General features: G+C 35.2%; 1 protein-coding gene across 1 annotated transcript; it reads left to right on the plus strand.

Annotated features, from left to right (window-relative positions):
- Positions 1-19,197: 19,197 nt before the first annotated feature.
- LOC139884248 (uncharacterized) lies at positions 19,198-21,080 on the plus strand. Its single transcript, XM_071868307.1, has 6 exons — positions 19,198-19,304; positions 19,591-19,652; positions 19,772-20,031; positions 20,369-20,443; positions 20,537-20,599; positions 21,021-21,080. Exons 1-6 carry the CDS (start codon positions 19,198-19,200, stop codon positions 21,078-21,080), a joined length of 627 nt encoding a protein of 208 aa, XP_071724408.1.
- The last annotated feature ends 234 nt before the right edge of the window (positions 21,081-21,314 follow it).

The following is a 21,314-nucleotide window of genomic DNA, read 5'->3' on the forward strand; positions in this document are numbered from 1 at the left end:
GTCTGAATCGGATATAGTTCCACCGCTACCCAAGCCTCAGTCTGGCTTACCCGCTTACGGGTTCTAGATCATCCCTACAAGTGCCATTTAGGAAAGGCCGCACCAACAGCCGACACGGACTCACTGAAGGCATCAGCCTTTATCGAGTCTAAGTTCCCTTCCACAGCATGACAAGCGTCCTTCATGAATTCGCTTGATTGCTGATAGTCTCGGATAACAACCCTTTCTTCCACATCGCCGATTTGGATCCACGTCTGAAACTAGACATTCTCCTTTCGGGTTGCATCCAGATCTTCCCTCAAGGCTTGAAGGACTCGTCGTTGCTCCTCATACCTCTTCATGCTATCTGGGGTGAAATCGGCAGCCTGTAAAAGAGAAAGGGGGCAAAATAAGGCCAATTCTTAAACAACCATCCATTTAGAGAATAAAATAGCCAGAAAGCAGATAGTAAGAATGCTTACCAGATTGTTGTAGCTTCCAAAACCTGTCGACCACCATCAATCATAGCCTCGACCATCTACGGCATGGCTGAAAGTAAGTCATCTCCAAGTGGAATTGATCCTCGCACATCCATGGCTGCTTGCCATTTACACGGCTCGTCCCAACCATCCCCAAACGTGCCCTATCCCCCATTAGAGGAGTTGTGGCCTGGATTGCCTCGACAGACGATGCCGCTTGTCTAGCCCATTGCGATCCCCCTCTCTTTCCTTGCTTTGGAGGACGGTATACGGCATCGCGAATTCCCTCGACTTCTTCAGGACCAGACAGTCCCATCGCCTCAACAGTCGTGCGACAAAGAGAAACCATAAGGTAATAGCGGATGAAATACAAATTAAATGCATGGGAAGGTTAATGCTATAACGCCGATAAGGGTCGGAAAAGACTCCCCGCGAATCCTGCCTTAGCGACCAAAGATGCTGGGATTTGCCATTTAATTAGATTTGATTACTCGCCAGACTCCAATCATGGCGCCTAGATAGTGATCAAACCCAGTAGGAGGTAGCTTCGAGCACTATGCGCCAATCATGGACTTCCTCATATTTTTGCTAGAAGCGGAGACCGCCCCAGTTCGCCATCCGACAGAGTAAGACCTCTGCCCAAGCCTCAAAGCTGAACTTGAATTGGAGTCTAAGCCCCTCGATGGCAAAGCATAGTTCCGTCCTTGGCTCCGGGCACCATTTAAAGATAATAATCGGCCAAAATATGGAAATTCCCAGTAATAAACAAGCCTGACCACAGATTCCTCGGGCGAATCCTATGTGGTTCACAACTCAGTTTTTACTGAGAATACTAGGCTTCAAGCGACCGAAGTCACGCTGTACTGCCAAAAATCAAGCTCAACCACGTGAGTGTCAGAGGCAAACCCCTCTTCGATTCCCATCTCAATTTTTGGAAGGAGCCCGTGAGCTCGCACAACCCCCACGCATCGGGTATGAACATCAGCCGTAGCACTCTCTCACGCCACTGCATCATAAAAGCCAAAGTAATGGGCGAAGTCGTACCTATTCGCAACTACCGCTCCGTTGCCTCCGTCGCTGACCTAGACGCCACCACAACTAACCTATGAGGAGCCAAGGAATACTCCTTCTCACCCAGCTCAAAAGCGATAACTGGCAAAGACCATTGGACTACATTGACATTGACATTGACATTCCCTCTTTTCGTGAAAAGCCCTTTTGCCTATCCGAAAACGGCTGAAGGAGACGTCCCTTGAGTTGCCACATTAATGATAACTGGCAAAGACCATTGGACTACCAGAAAGCATCTCTGAAGAAGTCCTTTCACACAGTAGAAGATAAACAGCCTTCCACTCGTAGCGGATAAGGCAAAATTCAAAATTTCAGGATGGGCTCCTTCCCAAGAGAAGTCGTCTAAAGCTGAAGTCATAGACCCTCATGCCGATAGAGGCTCGGGGACATATCAATCGGGACAACGCCAAGGCCTATGCCAAACCAACACTTTGAAGCAAAGGATATGGCTCCAGGTTTGAACGAGACCCACGAGTCCAATAAAAGCCCACGACGAGCTGTATTTCTTCCACGAGACCATACGCTATCCTGCAAGAAAGGGGGCAAATGATACAGCATGGGGGCTTTTAAGCAATTTAGACTGTGCCCTCTTAGGCTCGTCCGGCTGGGGATGGCCAGGTACGTACAGCGGCTCCGTCCCCTTTTGTTAGGCTACGCGCCCGGGGGCACGAAGACCGCCGGCCTCGCCCTCTCGAAGAGACCTACAGCCTCACAATTGTATAGGTCGCTTTTAGCATTGATAATCCAACTCAAACCTAAAGGTCTCCCCTATATAAAGACCCCTCTCAGATGTCCAAGTAAGCACACAGACTTACACTTAAAGACACAAAAGAGATTAAAGGCACTTACTCTCTCTCTAGAAGCAGGATCATTCCCTTACTAGACTTGAGATCCACCGCATAGTCGCGCAGCTTCGTGGTGAGCCTCGCAGGCCCGGATAGGGCGTAGACGCATAAATATTTCTCACCCCTCATTATGTCCTAAGTCTAAAACCTAACTCGAAGACTGATCGAAAAGAGGTGCGTGCTCCTCACCTATACTATATTTCGGATTGTGACGAAACACTCCTCGAATTCTTGCTCGTAGCTTTAGGATTTTTTACTTCCACGCCAAGAATAATAGGGCTCACTTCCTTGTTCTCCAAGTTATGACCATCAATATCTTCTAAAGGAGATGGTCCTCCATCACCAAGGCTTTATGATATTGGGCAAAGGGTTTTTCACATATAATTAAGATTTATATCAGGAGAAAATCTAATTGCCTTTTCCAATGACATAGACTTAATTCTCTTAATAGCCAAAATAGTCATGAGGAAAATTATGTATTTTTCCAGTAGGTTTTTTCGATTAATCAAAGGCATCATCCAAGGCCTAGGTATTTGGATTGTGCAGTCTTCTCAAGAACTCTAGTAGTCATTGAGCTATCAAAGTACAACAGATCAAGATCAAGGAAAAGTGTTGCTACAGGTCTTTTTGCAATACGGTATTTATGCTTCTGTCTTTACTTTAATTGTTATACTGTAATATGTGTGATTGTTGTTTCATATATGTGACTGAAATCTATTAATTGCTATAAAAGACTAATAATGGTTTCAGAGCCTAGGTTGTTAGATCTTTTAATTTTCTTTGTTAGATTTTTGACTTGATAGTTAATTAGAATTAGGTTGCATGAAACCTAATTAGTGTAAAACAAAATATGTTTTCGTTTATTTGCTAATTAAATTAAATATGGATTTTGAAAATAATTTTTTTCTCTCTACTGGCCAGAGTCATCGCCGGCCAGAGGCCTGCCGGAGCTGCTGCTGACTAAAAGTTTGTCTTTTATGTTTTAGGGTATTCTATATTTGGGCCTGTGTAAGGAAAGCCTTGCTCCAGAGTCTGCTGTCTTATTGGGTTGTTTTATGTGGGCTGGACTAAAGTTTCATGATATTAAACTTTGACTTTTAACTATATTTTATTTATTTATTAAGTCTCGTAGTTTATGTAACTACATATAAGTTCTCGTAGTTTAGGTAACTACCTGAAAGTCCTCATAGGTTATGTAACTATATTAAAGTCCTTGTAGAATTTATAACCACTCAAAGGTCTTTCAAGTTCATGAATTGACATTTAAGTCCTCATAGTTTATGTAACTACCTGAAGGTCCTTCAAGTTGCTGCCCTTGGCAACTTACTTTGGTGTAAGCTACCTTCCCCTTTGATTGTGGCTATCCCAATTGCAGTAGGGAACCTCATCAATTGCTCCCAAGGACTGAATACACGCCTGGAAGCTTCCACATGCGTGGCTACCCTAAGATCATGGTATATAGGGACAAGGAGTTGAACATGACCAACGTCCAGTTCTATCATCCGATTATCATTGGGCGAGCCAACGTATATTGGGATCCTTGTCATTTCCATGGATTGTGAGGGCTTCCCAATAAAGGCGTACAACATTCATTCGAAGGACCTTATCAATTCTTCCTCTAACTTAAGTTCCTTGAAGATTTCATAGAAAAATAATGTTTCGCGAACTACTCATATCCACAAAAAATGTTCCTCAGCCAAGAATTATTTATCCCTACGCTTATCACCATTGGCCTAGATTTGAACTCTTCCTAAGGGAGAGGTATCTCATCCTTCTTATATATTTCAAACTTGGTGGTCGCTTTTAGTTTTGCCTGTAGCTTTTCAGATAGCTCGTGCACTTCTCATATCATGGACCTTTCTTTTGTAAGATCATAATAGAATCTCTCAGTGATCAGCCTTGCTTGTGGGGTATGGTAATGTGATACTTCCTATCCTTGAGGAAGATTTTCCAAAATGAAGGCGGTAGCCCACATATGTAGCTCAGTAGAGTGGACTTCCCCAAAAAAAAATTAATTGGGGCATTTAGGAGCCTCCTCGATTATTTGTCAACTCTGGGTGAAGAAGTCATATTTCTCTAAAGGCAATTAGACTGCTTAATGTTCTTCTAGCCCTAGATTCATCTCCAAGACACTGACACTATTATGAGAAAGTGAGGCATTCAATGGCCTCATGGAACGAGACTTGTTGCAGCTTTAAATATTTCTAGAGTGCCTATTTAGAATATCATTCTGCGAAGACATTGTTTTCTTTGATTACAAATATTCCATAAGGGGTCACAAATTTCATTGTCAGCGTGTTGTCGTCAACCACGGCTACCAAGGTATTTGTCAACGGTCCTCCCCATGAGTACTGAAATTTGATAGCCCTGACTCTTTTCAACTAAGTCACCTACGAGGAAACTTAACCAGTTACAACTCAAACCTAATCTGACAACAACTTATATATATCTCGGTTTTTATTAAAGTGATTAATCAGATGTATAAATGATCTACTTAAGAATAATCTTAATACAATAAACCTATTCTTAACCTAGATGCTAAACAGCAGCGGATAACAAGCAATCAATACTATCAAAATAGTCAAACTACTATAGAAAACAATCTAAGTATTATAACTGTAAAATTAATAGTATTGCAAATCCCTACACAGTTTATAACTAGCAATCAATTAACAATTCATAGTATAACAAATTATGTAAGATAATCTAGTACTTTGATTGTTTAAGTGTTATATAAATCAACTACACTAGTGCTTACAAATCAACTACAACCTACAAACAAACTAAGTCTTGTATAAAACAAGTGGTAGATCAGTAGAAACTAAACTAGATTTATAGTAAGCTGATGATGCCTAAGTTCTTAGTTGAGTAAGCTAATGATGCCTTAATGTTGTATGTACCTTAGTTGAGTAAGCTGATGATGCCTAAGTTCTTCCTCCGGATGACGATGACTATCGTGACTTATCGCTTCAAGTGTCAAACTAACTCGGTCGTATAGATCCTGAGTAAGTGCCTTCAAGTCAAACCAACTCAGTCTATGGGATACTGAGTTAGTGCCTATTTGATCTAATTCCATTGAATTGCTGCTGAAACCTTCGGATCTGAGTCCGTTAAACGAATACTGAATCGGACACGTCAGCAACAGTTGTTGATAAGTGAATCTAAGATTTGGTGATCTAAAGATCTCATGGGCCGTTTGTGCTATGAAATGTCTAGATCGAAAGGCTCTTTTAAATAAATGTGTTTGTGCATTAGAGACTTAAAGTGAATGAATTAGTTTTAACTATTGGAATTAAACTGATTATATTGGCTAACGTATAAAGGATAAGTCTCTCGAAGACTGGCGTCGAGGTTTGGAGACTTACAAATAAATCAAAGAAATAATAATGAGTTGAGCGTTCTGGTTTGAATCAAATGATGCAAAACCTCAACGAGTAGAGACTCAACCAGTTGTTAGGATTTTGGCGGATACGTTTGACATACGTTTGACAATCCTGAAATAAATAGAGTTTTGCACAGCCTTGTAAAACGTGATAAGATGGATAGAACAATTCTCACTGAGAATATATCAAACTATTGGAGCGTATAAACGTTGTTGGATTTTGGCACATTATAGATAAAAACATGAATAGTAGAGATTAAAAGCGAGAGATTCAGTACGAAACAAAAATAGATTTTGTTTAAAATTTATTCTATTAAAGATATATCACGGTTCGACGTTAAATAAACAACACCTAAGTCTGCGGACCAAAGAACCGGGGTAGAAGTTGCTTACAATAGGGAGAGTAATTTCAAAACTACTTAGATGCCTATATAAGCCACAGGTCAAGACTTTATATAGTAATTTGCTTAGTCTCCTATGTAAATTCTAGACCTAGGGACCAACCTATTCTAGGATCCTACCAAATGAAGCCAACGACCGGCTAAGTACTCTCGATCTCTACACACCACTCTATGAATCTGGATAACCTATGGCAACAAACTAAATGATAGAGTGGAATGGACGTCACTCTATCTTCCTCCTTGTGCTCTGTTTCTACAAAGTCTTCTTGTAGCAAGATTGTATTCTATTTATAACCTCCAAAGCCTTGGTCATCACTCAACACTTGATGATTAAATCCGACATTTATTTTGTCTTAATTCGTGATCTGATCATATTGCATCCTTATTCGCAAGAAATTGATTGAGTCTGATTCATACTCATTTGTTTCCTTACATATATCTTTTGTCCATCAGGGGCATGAGCATAACTTTTTTCCTTTTATAAAATATTTTGTGTTTTAAGAAATAGATCTTGATATTTTTTCTATTTCCATTTATGTGTTCATCAAAAACATTTCATTCGTGTACTATAGCTTCAGTCTTCCTTGATCCTTAGAGAGTACTCCTTTAAATCTTAGCCTTTAATCAGCCCATGTCATCAATCCTACTTGTATTTTGTAAGTCACTTATATTCGTTGATGTTCTCCAGCTTGGCAATCCATGTGATAACAATAACACAAGATCTCTTATTTTTGTATTATTAATTTATTCACTAAATATCCTATAACATAACTGATACTAACTTTTTATATCAATACATACTGTTTTATTTTAATTAACTAACTCCAACATTCCTTAAACTACTATGTCAAAAAGTGACAATCTAAACATATATGTGTTCATGTCGACACATGCATTCACAGTATCTCCTTTTGGCACTTTTTGTCAAAAAATAAAACCAGAATCAAGAATCATATCATTCATTCTGATAAACCTACTTATTGTTATTTTTCTCCCCCTTTTTGGCTAAAAGAGCCATGGGACAAAACAATGTTTGATTGCCGGAAGGAGTTTAATAGTAAGAGAGGACTCCCCCTTAATAAAAGCAAAGGTTTTACTACATCAATAATCAAAACAATGTTAAGCAGTTAATAACCAAAAAACTAGTAAGCAATAAAACTGCTCCCCCTCAATCCGAGCCATCTTTTTATAAGATCAAACTTCTGGTTCTTCTTTGATTGCTGGAGTTCCATGTTGTTCTTCAATTGGTGGAAAGAACCTGAGAATGTCATTGTAATGATCCTTTTTGAACAACTGCTTTGAAATCTTCTACTCCTTGGGTTTCCTGGTAGAAACTAAGTGACTCCTTTTATACCCTTGAGAAACCATAAGCCCATATATTAATGATAAGTAGACAAGGGGACAAGAGCAATCTAGTTATGTTGTTGCAGATAATATAGCTTTAGACAAAGTTTTTTCCCAAGTTAAAAAGTTTGTCTATGTTCAGCTTGATAGAGAATCATTCCAACATCAGAAACTAAACTAGTCCTTTGTGACTGTTTGGCACCCAATTGAAAATTTCTATCTTATGAATGGCTACATAGCAATTAGTTAGTTCAGAACATAGAATTCCATCCTTTGGCCACTTTGTCCTTCTATTTCTTGTAAGTTCTTTTGCCAAATCATCAAGAGATATTTGCAACACAAATGATGATGGTTTACAGTCATAATACTGATTGATCCTTTCCAGTGACGGTTGGTATTATTTTCCTTTAGCCCATAACTTGTGATAGAGTGAAGATTTTGGATCTACAATGGCTAAAGTAATGTGAGCATAGGATTTTCGCACTATTTCTTCTTCATATGGTTCAACCTTGGTAACGTTGAGTATGATCCCTATCTTTGTTAATTGTCAATACCATCCTATCTTGCAGAAATCATCCTGATTGACAATTCGTTGTCCCCAAATTTGCTTCATTTGTACTGCAATGCTCCACTTCCTTGCTCGATGATCTCTAAAGTTAGCAAATTCATCTTCATTTTCCTCTGTTACTTTATCACTCGTTTGATTGACTGCCCTTTTTCCTTTACCCTTCATATATTTAGACCAATCGACATCTTGGTTGATTTTCTCAGTGTTAACAGGAACAGGATTCTTACCCTTGTACGACCTTTCTTTCGTAGAACATGAACTTTGAACAGCATGTCTGGATATTCCTCCTTCTCTAACATCACATGCTTTTCTTTTCCTCCCTAGATTCTCTTCCTGATCGTCTTCTTTTATGAATTCCTCTTCAAAAACATTCCTCACTTCACCACTTGTTTCTATGACTTCCTTACCCCTACTAGTTTTTAGAAAAACGAGAGTTAGGATTAGAGTTTGATACCTGTGCTTGAAAACTATCCTGTTGATTCTCCTGATTGCAGTTCTTCCTTCTGTGTAATGGGATTTTCTCCATTGCTTTGTGGCTCATTTTTGCAGAACAAGTTGTTAGAAGAATGTTTCTTGGTCTTTTACAATTTTCGGTGAATGTGATGTTCCAAATCTAGAGAGAGATAAAGTAGAACCTTTGACTTCTTTTAGAAGAACTTAAACGGTTTCCACATCTTCCAAGAGTCCAGTTGGTTTCCATTTTCTGATTTTATAAAAATACCCTCAACTCAAAAATTTATGTATTTATTATTTTATATAAACATTACTTGTTTAATATATACATTATATCTTATGAATTTTTAGTTGTTTTTAGACAACCTCAAATGCGTTCCGAGATATTTTTGTAGAGTTTCTATAGAATGATTGTATTTTTGATTTTCCATATTCAATGGTGATAATGTTATTTTCCTCTATTTGTTTTCCTGTTGATTCGTTCGACAAGAGGTCCTTTCTTGTATCTTTTGAAATATTGTTTTGGACGTCTTGTGTAGGATGGTGATGAATCAGATCCTTCTGAACCCATATTCTTCTATGGTTGGTACAAGATGAATTCGTTCTCAGTCTTCCACTTACGATTATCCCTTGTGATTTATTCCTGTTTGGTATTCTATCACACATCTCTTCCTTTTGATTTGTAGTCTTAGTGGTTTGTATATTATTGGTCACATTGTATTTCTTAGAAGTCCATTCTTTATCTTGTGACTTAATCTTTGAGGGAGCTCTTATTCCAAACAGATTTTTCCTTATCTGAACTTCCATTCCTCAGAGTATTTCTTCCCTTTATCCTCTCATCTTTTATTTCAATCTTTAGTCGAGGTGTCTGTCTAGGTTTCCAAAGTTCTCCTTCAGACTGCGAATGATCCTTCACCTTATGACATTACGATCGTATATGCCCTTGATTTCCACAATGATAACAAATTATTTTTTTATTCAAGACTAGGTCTTCCTTCTTTAGTTGACCAGTTGTTCTTCTTGCATGAGATCTTTTTTTATTCTTCATGGAGTAGTTCAACGTTCTGACTTGTAATAACTCTTCCTCTTGATCTTTTGATTTTTGCTTCCAGAAAGTCAACTCCTTTTTAAGTTTATCCTGTTCACAAAAATGACCTTCTAGATATTCAAAAACATCCTTTCTCATTGTATTGATTTGCATGATAATGGAACATTTGAAATCTTCAAGATCATTGTGATTATTATTTATTGAATGTCTGGTATCGTTTCTATCGTCTTCTTCAACTGGTGATTCCTAGTTTTCTTTGACCTTTATGCCATCTTTTTCTTGATACTCAATATTAGTTTATTGGATTTCGATGTTGCTAGGTTGACTTGTGGCAGAACTTTCTGAGCCCGTTACTTCTACACTTTATGTCTCTTGCTCGATTGTTTTTGCAATTTCATGCGCCAACATTTCCTTTGATCTTCTTTGTCATGTACTTGCTCATTCTTATGTTTGCATTCCTCATAGTCTTTTAGATCTGTATTTGTTTCCAAGGATTTGGTAACTTTTGAATTTTGAATGATTGACATGAATCTCTACCAAAACTTAATCTTAAGCCATGATATCCAAGTAGCTTCTGGTGTACCTTTCTCTAAAGATATAGAATGCTCTATGTGGCTCAAGTCTCGATCTAGAAGATTGTGAAAGCAGTTTCTCCCACTTTCCATAGTTCGTAACTCCTTTACTTGCTTTTTATGATTTCTTCTTCTCTCAGTATGTTTAGTAGAGTACTCCATATAGTGTGCTAGAGTAAGATCCAAGACTCTCCAAAATCAGAGGCTTGCTTTCAATCTCTCGACAATTTTCATTCTCGGTAAAATTTTAAAATTCTTATTTGTACATTAATAATTAGTTTTTCTTTTCTTGAACGTGTAACTTTTGCATGATGGTTGGTTTATGAATCGAAAAGCAAAGATGAATATTGAATCAAAAGTGAAAGTCAGGTCAAAAGTAAAAGGCATATTTTGTTCGTATATGATAATTACCTGTAGGATTTATATTGTTGTCAATTATCAAATACTGGCTAATATATAAATTTGATATTTAACTTTGGATATGAAAGGGAATTTAGGATTTTTTATCCAAAAATCGTCTTTTGAGTAATTTTTCGATGAGATTATTCGTATTTTATATTGTTGGTTTTTGGTATATATACACACAAATTTCAGAGATTGAACAATCTACTGAAATTCAATTGGTTAGAAGTATGTATTGAAGAAGTAGCTTTGAATGGAAGACTTGGAAGTAGTTTGAAATAAGACTCATAGAATAAAGTCAAAAAAGTTCTTGAAACTACTCATCCTTTTATGGTCAATAAAAAACAAATGAAAAATCATTATGATTACTTGAAGGAGAAATATATACTATGGTTGCCTTTAACTAAAAAAACAGGAAACATTTATGATCCTGCAACTCACGCCATTAATATGACAAGTGCTGAATGGAATGACTACATACAGATTGGTTATACATCAAATTTCATAATTTACTTCGTAATATTAATTATTATAGTTCTATATTAATATCTTTTATGTTTTGCTTTATTGATATTGGGTCATCCGAAAGCAAAAATACTCAAAAGTTCACCTTTGTCTGTCTTGGATCTTTATAAGGCACTTTTCGAGGGCACTACTGCATCTGGATTATTTGGTTGGAGTTTCAGTAGTAATATTCATAGACCAAATGCCTCATCTTCATTTTCTCCCATAGATGTAGATGCTATGGAAGAAGAAAGTAATCTAACTAGCCAAAACGATGAAGATGTTAACAATTCTCCATCACAACCTATCATACCTAGAGCATCGAAATTGAGAAAAAAAGAAAATTCTCAACCAAAAATAAATGACAAGATGTGTACTGTATTAGAGTTAATAATTAAAAAAATATTGCTCCTGATGTTGATGAATGTATGGAGAAGTTGGATGGACTCGGATGGGAAGAGCCTTTCTATAGTGCAACAATTGGTATAATTTGTGAAGGTGATAGCTACAGGAAAGCATGGATGAAAATACAGGAAGTTAATACAATGGAGAATTGGGTTAAGGTTGTGGGGAAAAAATGGGATTTATTTGATTCACCTAATTAGTTTATGAAATTTTTTGTTAATTTATTTTGCTGCTATTCTCATCGTACATTATATTAGGATATTGTCATGTTTGGATATTTTAATTTTGTATCATCGATTTTCATGTTGAGACTTTTCTATATTTTTCAGCAGATTTAACATGAGCATTGAAGACCAGCTTGTACTATTAATAATCATTCATAGGTACGTTGATCGATTTCGATCCAATCAAATGTCAATAATTAAAGACAGTACATCATCTCTATCTGGTGCAAAATACAATTTGGAATTGTTGCGTGGCTCAAATACACAATGCATAGAGTTGATGCGGATGTCTCGTAATGCATTTGTTCGTTTACGCGATCATTTTAAATAGAAGCAATGGATCAAAGATAGTAAACACATAAGCGTTGAAGAAAAGATAGCAATATTCTTGACCATCATAGCACATAATGAACGTTTTGTTGTTGTCAAGAGAAGATTTCAATACTATTCACAAGTATTTTCATGAAGTTCTTGAAGCAATGATGGAGTATGCAAAAGAGATGATAGTGCCTATAACATTTGATCCTATTCTCAATGTTCCTGGAAGTCATAAAAATATACGTAAAATATTTACGGTAATATATATATCTCTAATGTAATTACAAGCTACCAAAATATTATAATTAGAGTTTTAAGTTTTTTTGTTTTTTTATTTTTTAGGGAGCAGTTGGAGCTCTTGATGGGACGTTAGTAAATGCTATTATCCCACTTGATCAACAAATTGCTTATAGAGGAAGAGGAATGGGAAAATGTTATCAAAATATTTTGACAATATGTGACTTCAACATGACCTTTACATATGTATGTGCAAGATGGAAAGGAGTGGCCCATGATTCACGAGTTCTAAGAGAAATATTATCTAATCCAGATAATTGTTTTCCATTCCCTCCTCCAAATATGTAACTGAAGCTCATTGAAATTAGTTTTTAGCTTTCTTCTTTGACTAATTATTTTGTTTTTTTTTCTGTAATTTCAGATAAATATTATTTATGTGATGCTGCATATCCAAGTACTCGAGGATTTCTAACACCATATCGTAATGTTTGATATTGGTTAGAAGAGTATCGTTGTAGGCGTGCTGCAACTAAAGAAGAAAAATGTAATCATACCCATGCACGAATCAAAAATGTCATTGAACGGGCTTTTGGAGTTTTAAAAGCAAGACTCCTAATGTTTGACAAAATGGCTTCGTATGAATTTAATGTTCAAAGAGATGTTGTTATTGCTTGTTTTGCAGTTCATAATTTCATTAGGAAGGAGCATATTAACGATGATATGTTCAATCATTTTGACACTGCTCAAATAATATTCGACAAAGAACAACAAGAAAAAAAATCCAGAGGAAGCACATGAAACTAATTGGACAACTGAAGATCCCCAGTTTATGGAAAATTTGAAAAACGACATTGTGCTTCAACTTATGCAGAGAAGTGAATTTTATTATCAAAATTTTTTGGTGTTATATATAATATTATTAGGAGTGTTTTTAATTCTTCTCAAAATAACTTGCATTACATTCTGATCATTTCAATTATTGAATTTTATTATCAAATTTTTTTGGTGTTATTATTTAATATAATCATTTTTTAAAGAAAAAAATATAATTAAAATGCACTTAGATGTTTAAAAAAAATAAATAGTCTTAATAGATCTCTATTCAGATTCAGATATCACATCGTAATATTCAGATGTGTATTCAGATTCAGACATCTTAATCTTAAAAAAACAGCTTATATTCAAATTCAAACTGTCTGGATCGAAAGTCGCTTCTAAATAAATGTGTTTGTGCTTTAGAGACTTAGAGTGAATGAATCAGTTTTAACTATTAGATTTAAACTGATTATATTGGCTAACGTATAAAAGATAAGTCTCGAAAACTGGTGTCGAGGTTTAAAGACTTATAAACAAATAAAATAAATAATAATGAGTTGAATGTTCTGGTTTGATTCAAATGATGTGACACCTCAACGAGTAGAGACTCGACCAGTTGTTACGACTTTGGCGAATATGTTTGACAATCCTGAAATAAATAGAGTTTTACACAGACTTGTAAAATGTGATAAGATGGATATAACAGTTCTCACTTAGAATAGATCGAACTATTGGAGCATATAAACGTTGTTGGATTTTGGCATAATATAGCTTAAAAAAAATAAGAATAGTAGAGATTAAACGCGAGAGATTCAGTACGGAACAAAAACAGATTTGTTTAAATTTATTCTATTAAAAATATCGCGGTTCGACATTAAATAGCCAACACCTACGTCCGCAGACCAAAGGGCTGGGTAGAATTTGCTTACAATAGGGAGAGTAATTTCCAAACTATTTAGATGCGTGTATAAGCCACGCGTCAAGATTTTGTATAGTAATTAATTTTCTTTGTCTCCTATGTAAATTCTAGACTTATGACCGACCTATTCTAGGACCCTACCAAACGAAGCCAACGATCGGCTAAGTACTCTCGATCTCTACACACTACTCTATCAATCTGGATAACTTATGGCAACAAACTAAAGGGTAGAGTGGAATGGACGTCACTCTATCTTCCTCCTTATGCTTCGTTTGTGCAAAGTCTTCTTGCAACAAGATTGTCTTCTATTTATAACCTCCAAAGTCTTGGTCGTCACTCAACACTTGATGATTAAATCAGACATTTATTTTGTCTTAATTCGTGATCTCATCATATTGCATGATTCACAAGAAACTGATCGACTCTGATTCATACTCATTTGTTTCCTTATACATATATCTTTTGTCCATCAGGAGCATGAGCATAACCTATTTCCTTTTATAAAATATTTTTGGTTCTAAGAAAAAGATCTTGATATTGTTTTCATTTCCATCAGTGTGTTGATAAAAAACATTCCATTCGTGTACTGCAACTTCAATTTTCCTTGATCCTTAAAGGGTATTCCTTTAAATCTTAGCCTTTAATCAGCCCATGTCATCAATCCTGCTTGTGTTTTGTAAATCAATTATGTTCGTTGATGTTCTCCAGCTTGGCAGTCCATGTGATAATAATAACACAAGATCTCTTATTTTGCATTCTTAATTTGTTCACTAAATATACTATAACATAACTGCTACTAACTTTTTATGTCAATACACATTGTTTTATTTTAATTAATTAAATCCAATATTTCTTAAATTATTATGTCAAAAAATGACAATATAAACATACATGTGTTCATGTCAGACACATGCATTCTCAAGTGCTTTGAGGTTGTCTCCCTGGGTACCAGACAAAACTTGTTTCCTTTGGTTTTCACACAAGCGTTGCATCCCAATCTTCGTCGTTCGAGGGAGTTTATGCATCCTGAGATGATCAAGGGTTTGTTGCCTACCACCCATCCACATAGGCGATTATAATTTAGACGTTGGTTTTGCAAGCAATCTTTCCTCATCAAATCTAAATGGATGCTTGAATCTATCATTACCCGATCAACTTTATAATGGTGGTATGTGGACAACACTATACTTTTAATCATACGTTTTTGAGTCTTGAGATCGAGAGCCGTTCCGTTGGGAAGGAATCTTTGATTAATATTTGTAAGGACAGAATATTAGATTATTATATATACAACTAAGAATTTCACATTATAAGATGCATAAGACGTGAGAAGCCAAGAGATGAAGATAGGCCTATTTATTCTACATGATAAGATTTTGTTTCAAGCAATTTAGAAAATTTTATCACATTCAACTTACTAGTAGGATTTAACAAACAAATATCTCCAAAAAATCATTCACGGCATGATCGAATGGTTAAAACATTCGGCTCCCCCTTTGAGATTGAATGTTTGAATCTCTGAGAACGTATATTTTCTTTAAAAAAAAACCCTCCAAAAGAATATGATTTTGTAATCTTATACATAATAGCGAAAATTTTATTTTTTAAATATGTTCCAATTGCAAATTTTATTGTCAAATCAACATCCGACACATGGCGTTTTATTAACGAATAGTAATTTGACACGTGTATTTTAAAATTTGAGTTTAATTAGGAATCAAGTTACAATTTTAGACAAGTGATATTATTTTTTTCCTTTTCTAATTAGGAACATATAATATAATGATTCTTAATAAAATTCTACCGATTACAAAAAATATAATGATTCCTAATAAAATTCTACCGATTACTTTTTACTAATATAATAATTTTATTCCTAATAAGGAACCTATTCTCTACAAATTTTATTCTCATTCATCGTAATTAAAACGGACATATATAAATATATATATTGTTGAATTAATTTCGACTCATAGGTTTTTATTAACGAATTAAATTTGACAAATTTTTTTTATTTACTATTTAAAAAGTTATTCTTAGTAAAATTATAATACACTGTATATATATTTTTTCTAATTTTCTTATTAATCAATTTTTCCTAATTAAAATCTATTATATTCTTTTTTTCCATTCTAATTAAAATGGACACATCTTTTTTATTTTCTAATTCAAACGTCATATTATTTAAACAAATATTTCTAATCAATATATATTATTTTTTTCTAATTTTTTTATCTAACTATTATTCCTAATAAAAATCTGCTATATTTTTTTTTTCCTATTCCTAAATAAAACGAACATATTTTATTTTTCAACAATAGGAACTGATAATCCTAAAAATGGAAAGAGTCTCGGATTTCTCGGAGGCTTTCACTTATGCTTTGATCACCTGAAATCACAGAGAACTTGGTGGGGCTGGCCGTCGTTAGCACTCTGAAGCTTAAGTCAGTCTGGGTTTTAGAGATATAAGCGTTTTATAGTGAGAGTGAGTAAGTCAGAGTCGGAATGGCAAACCTGATGTAAACCAGCCTTTATATAGTGGTGCTCGGAGGTAGTTGGTTGAGTTTGTGGGAAGGTGACCACGTTCTCCGAATAATTCGTGTAGTGGGAGGTTATTTGTGCGTGGTCTTCCTCTTCGAGTGTTCTCCCCGAGTCGTGATGAAGGCACGCCTCGAGTCGCAGTCGTCTCGGGCGAGATGCACTTTGAGGCTTGAGCTTCATTCTGCGTGGCTTTCTTGGCATTGGGCCTAAAAGGGTTTTAAGCCAATTGGATCGGACCGGACTGAGGATAGGGGCTCAGCCCGGGTTGATACATCTTGGGTGTTATCAGGAACAATAAAATTTATTAGTTGTAATTATAAATTTTATTATCAAAATAAATCTTGACATATGACTTTTTTTTTTGCTATGTTTATTACTTTTGAAAACGAAATAAATTTTTAATTCTAATAGAATTGCAGATTTTGAAATAAAGTCAAAATAATTATAACCGATATAAAGTTAAAATAATTCTCTTTTAATATAATATTTGATATATGTTTAATAATGTTTAATATAAATAATTATTATATAATTTTTTATATGATATATTTAAATTATTAATATTTAAAGATTTAGATTTTCCGTCCAACGAACGGGTCCACTGACTTGTCTTATATACAATAGTAAGACTTTTGTAATTTTAAATTTTAAATCTGTTCTAATTGCAAATTCAATTATAAATTGAATTGCAAATTTTATTGTTAAATCAACATTAACACATGACGTTTTATTAACGAGTAGTAATTTCACACATCTCTTTGAGTTTAATTAGGAATCAAGTTATAAATTTAAGTTAATAATATTTTTTTTCTATTATGATTAGGAAATCAAAACACAATAAAAACACAATGATTCCAATAAAATCTAGCAATTATTTTTTTTTAATATGATAATTTTATTTCTAATCAATTTTCTATCTATCATTTAAAAAATTATTTCTTTTACATAATATTGCATATAAATTTAGTAATATTTAATAGAAATAAATATTATATAATTTTTCATATGATATATTTAAATTTTTAATTTTTAAAATTACGAATTTTTGTTCAACGGACAGCTCTAGTGCCTGACTTATTTATAAACTTGATATTTTAACTTTATAATTTATAATGAACATTATATTAATTTTCTGGAACGCATATTTTGGGATAGAAAATTTCTCAGAAACAACACTTTCCTAGGGTGCGATACTGTTGTATACAGTAACCCTAATAGGTGAACACCAAAAACCATTCCCGGTTTCCCCGAATCCGGGATCACTAATCATGCCTTGTTCCGGTAACGGGAAAACCGGGATCACTAATCCTACCTTGCCCGGTAACGGAGAAACCGGGACTAGTCCCGGTAACGGAGAAATCGGGCCGGTAACGGGAAAACCGGATCAAGCTAGTAATTAATTAATGACGAACCTTGCTAGAAAACAGAGAAATTAATTAATGACCCGGTGTTCCCAACACCGGGATTAATAAATTAAAATAGTAATTAATTAATTTCTTCATCTTCTCCGTTTTCTTCATCGCCATGGCCGTGGAGCATATAGTAATTAATTAACTTCTTCATCTTCTTCATGTTTCTTCATCTTGTTATTTCTTATTTCTTATTTCTTCATCTTGTTCCGATTCTTTCTGCTAGTTCTTCACGTAATTAATTAAGAAATTAAAACTTGATCCCGATTTCTTCATCTTCTTCATCTCCTTCTGCTAATTAATTTTTTCATTTTTACTATTCTTTTCCATAGTTGTCCATATATATGATTCATAAAAAATTACTGTATTGTTATGATTCATGAAAAATTACTGTAACTCCATATATACGATTTCTTCTTCTCCTTTTACTAATTAGTAGTGTTTAACGTAATTAATTAGTAAAGTTTGATCCCGGTGGTCAAGTTACCCGAAATTGATTTTTGTTTTCCGGTGTTGCAGAAACCCAATTCCAAACGAAGAATAATACACAATTCCAAACGATTGCACGCTAGACAGGAAATACACACAGCCCAACAGTATGCACGCTAGACAGAATAATTAATTACTATTTTAATTAATTAATCCCGGTACACCGGGAATAGAATTTTAATTTATTAATCCCCTTGTCCCGGTAACGGGGAAACCGGGAATAGCTTCCCGGTAACGGGAAAACCGGGATTACTAATTGCGTAATTAATTAAACGGATCCCGGTAACGGGGAATCCGGGATTACTAATTGCGTAATTAATTAAACGGATCCCGGTAACGGGAAATCCGGGAATGGTATAAGTGTTTAGGTGAACGCAAATTCTCATTTTCGTGTCTACCTATTAGGATTTTACTATACAATTATAATTTACCGCACTTTCCTAACGTCCGTCGACAAAATTAACCGTCATAAACAGCAGGGCCAAACTGGCCCGTGAGGAGGAGTACCTAACTTACAGACTGTAGTAATAATAAAAAAAAAATTAAGGATCCAATGACTAAAGTAATATAAGGTGAAGGGCTTGTGTGATACACAAAACATGAACCGAACTGACTGAGTACCCATGACCCGACCCACATAAAAGATCCGTACCCATATCTCGTTTATTTGTTTTTTCACTTCATCCATCAACAGTTGATTCGAATTCTGACTTTAGGGTTCTTCCTCTTTCATTAAATTTCATTTTTTTGCAAATAATAATTCACTTCTGGGTTAGTGAAAGAATTAAAGGATGTATGCTGATCTAGTCGAGGTCTCTGGGAATCGTTCTGTAAAGGAGCGTCTCAACGCTAGTACTACTAACGATTCCACTCGTACGCGACAAATATCTGGAAAAAGGTTCGATTCTTCATCGTGCTTGTTCTTAGGGTTTGCGGGTTTTCTTCAGTTCAGCTTGTTAATTTCATTTCATGCACTCATTGGTGGCTTAGCTTTGAATTTAGTTTCTTCTTAGCTTTGGGTCTTTTGTAGCTTACTGTGTTTGATGTGCCTTATGCGTTTCATTGTTTAAGCATCATTGTTGGCTATAGAGTGTTACAGTTAGTCATTAATTTTAAGCTTAGCCACCTATAGATTATTTTACATTATGGTGCAAAGTGGTAATGCTGTGCAATTGGGTTTTCAGGCTAAGAGAAAATGACAAGTGGGAGCATGATCTTTACGAAGATGATGAGCCGCGAGTTTCAGGTATGGTAAAATCAGATACCATTAAATTAAAACTAAAATTCTTCCATACTAGGTTGGATGCAAGTAGTTTAGAATTGAGCTCTGTTTGGTTTTGGCTTTGTGTTTTTGACTTTGTGAAGGTCGCAAAGTGGATGCTCGAGATCTTCGATTAAAGCTCCAAAGAAAAAGCCTCAAACATAACACAGGGGGTTCTTTGTCAGGCGTGCGGGATTTACGTGAAAAACTTTCTGGGATAAGTTCAAAACAAGTGAATGTCGATCCAGCAAAGTCAAAGCTTGATGCTTCTAGACCAGCCAAGAGAAATGTAGCTGTTGACAGCTCTGAACCGGAGACTAAAAAGGTTGCCAACCAGGCTCCTAGGAAGAAAACTAAGCAAAAGGTGTTTTTTTTTTTTTTTTTTCCTTCCTGATTATGTTTCAATTTCTCGTAAGACAGCTTTTATGGTTACGTATGGTGCTTGCTTTGATGCCAAGATCTCAGTCTAATAACATTTCATGATTATTATGAGACTTTCATCAACCCTGCGGATATATGTAATTCCCTCAACATGTATATGTGTTCTGTACAATTGTTCAAAAAAATGGGCATTGAATTCTGGTTAACGGAAATTATACCATTGATGATTGACCTAGCAGTACAGATGAAAATTTTATTTTGCTTCCATTATTCTTCACTTGAATTTTAATTTATTTTCTTCCTCTTTCCTCTTTTCGTAGGGAGATACATCAGTTGATAATTTTCTACTTTCTCTGGGCCTCGAGAAATATCTGTTAACTTTCCAAGCCGAGGAAGTATGCAGACTTTTTAACCTTTGCTCTTATTTTTTCTTTTTGTTCTAAACTGCACCTGGCATTTTCTCCACATTGAAACAATTATTTCTGCAGGTTGATATGACAGCTCTAATCCACATGAGCGATGGAGACTTGAAGGCTATGGGAATGCCGATGGTGAGCTACCTCTCTGTTATTGAATTTACATGCACTTGCATTTTAGTCGTCTTACTTCCACTTCTGTTCTCCTTGTATAATGGAACCCTTTGTATCTGACCTCGTCTTCAACAAAATGCAGATTTTAATGATATTGGACTTTTGAACAATCAACTGGTTTATTATAAAAGTTCTCCTGTTCTCTATTGTCTAAATCCTAAAAGATATCTAGAAGGAAATGTTATTCTATGCATCATGTGTACTGCATTACCTTTGCATTTTCATGCCGTTGTAGCTTTTGATGTTGCAGAGGGAACTAAGTATTAGTTTTCATTGATCAACTACTTGGTATCATTTGCTTTGATGACATTCTTAGATGTAATATCTGCATTTGATCTTCTTTTCAAATGGGGTTTGATTTTGGAACTTGTTTGTGTCGCAGGGGCCGAGGAAGAAGGTACTCTTAGCCCTGGAATCTAGAACAAGAGGATTGGAAATGTAGCTTTGTTCTTCCCCATGAAATGTCATTTCTACATGTATAACCAACCAGTATACAGTGTTTTTTAAACTCTTTTTCTCTAGATGATGTTGACTGCAAAAACAAACTACATTATCTTTGCTAAGAGAAAGGAGTACTTACGAGAAATGGATGCATGAACGAATGAAATTTTGATTTATTTGCAGTGGTTCGGGGTTTAATTTTTAAATTTTTGTTGACAGATTGCAAATCCATTAC

The sequence above is a fragment of the Rutidosis leptorrhynchoides genome, unplaced genomic scaffold (assembly GCF_046630445.1).
Source record: "Rutidosis leptorrhynchoides isolate AG116_Rl617_1_P2 unplaced genomic scaffold, CSIRO_AGI_Rlap_v1 contig524, whole genome shotgun sequence".
NCBI classification, from domain to species: domain Eukaryota; kingdom Viridiplantae; phylum Streptophyta; class Magnoliopsida; order Asterales; family Asteraceae; genus Rutidosis; species Rutidosis leptorrhynchoides.

Excerpts from the sequence above, each read along its gene's own strand:
- LOC139884248 (XM_071868307.1), top strand. The coding sequence starts at position 19,198 with ATGTATGCTGATCTAGTCGAGGTCTCTGGGAATCGTTCTGTAAAGGAG. Across the intron at positions 19,305-19,590 it reads CGACAAATATCTGGAAAAAG|GCTAAGAGAAAATGACAAGT; the intron begins GTTCGATTCTTC and ends TTGGGTTTTCAG. Across the intron at positions 20,032-20,368 it reads GGAAGAAAACTAAGCAAAAG|GGAGATACATCAGTTGATAA; the intron begins GTGTTTTTTTTT and ends CTCTTTTCGTAG.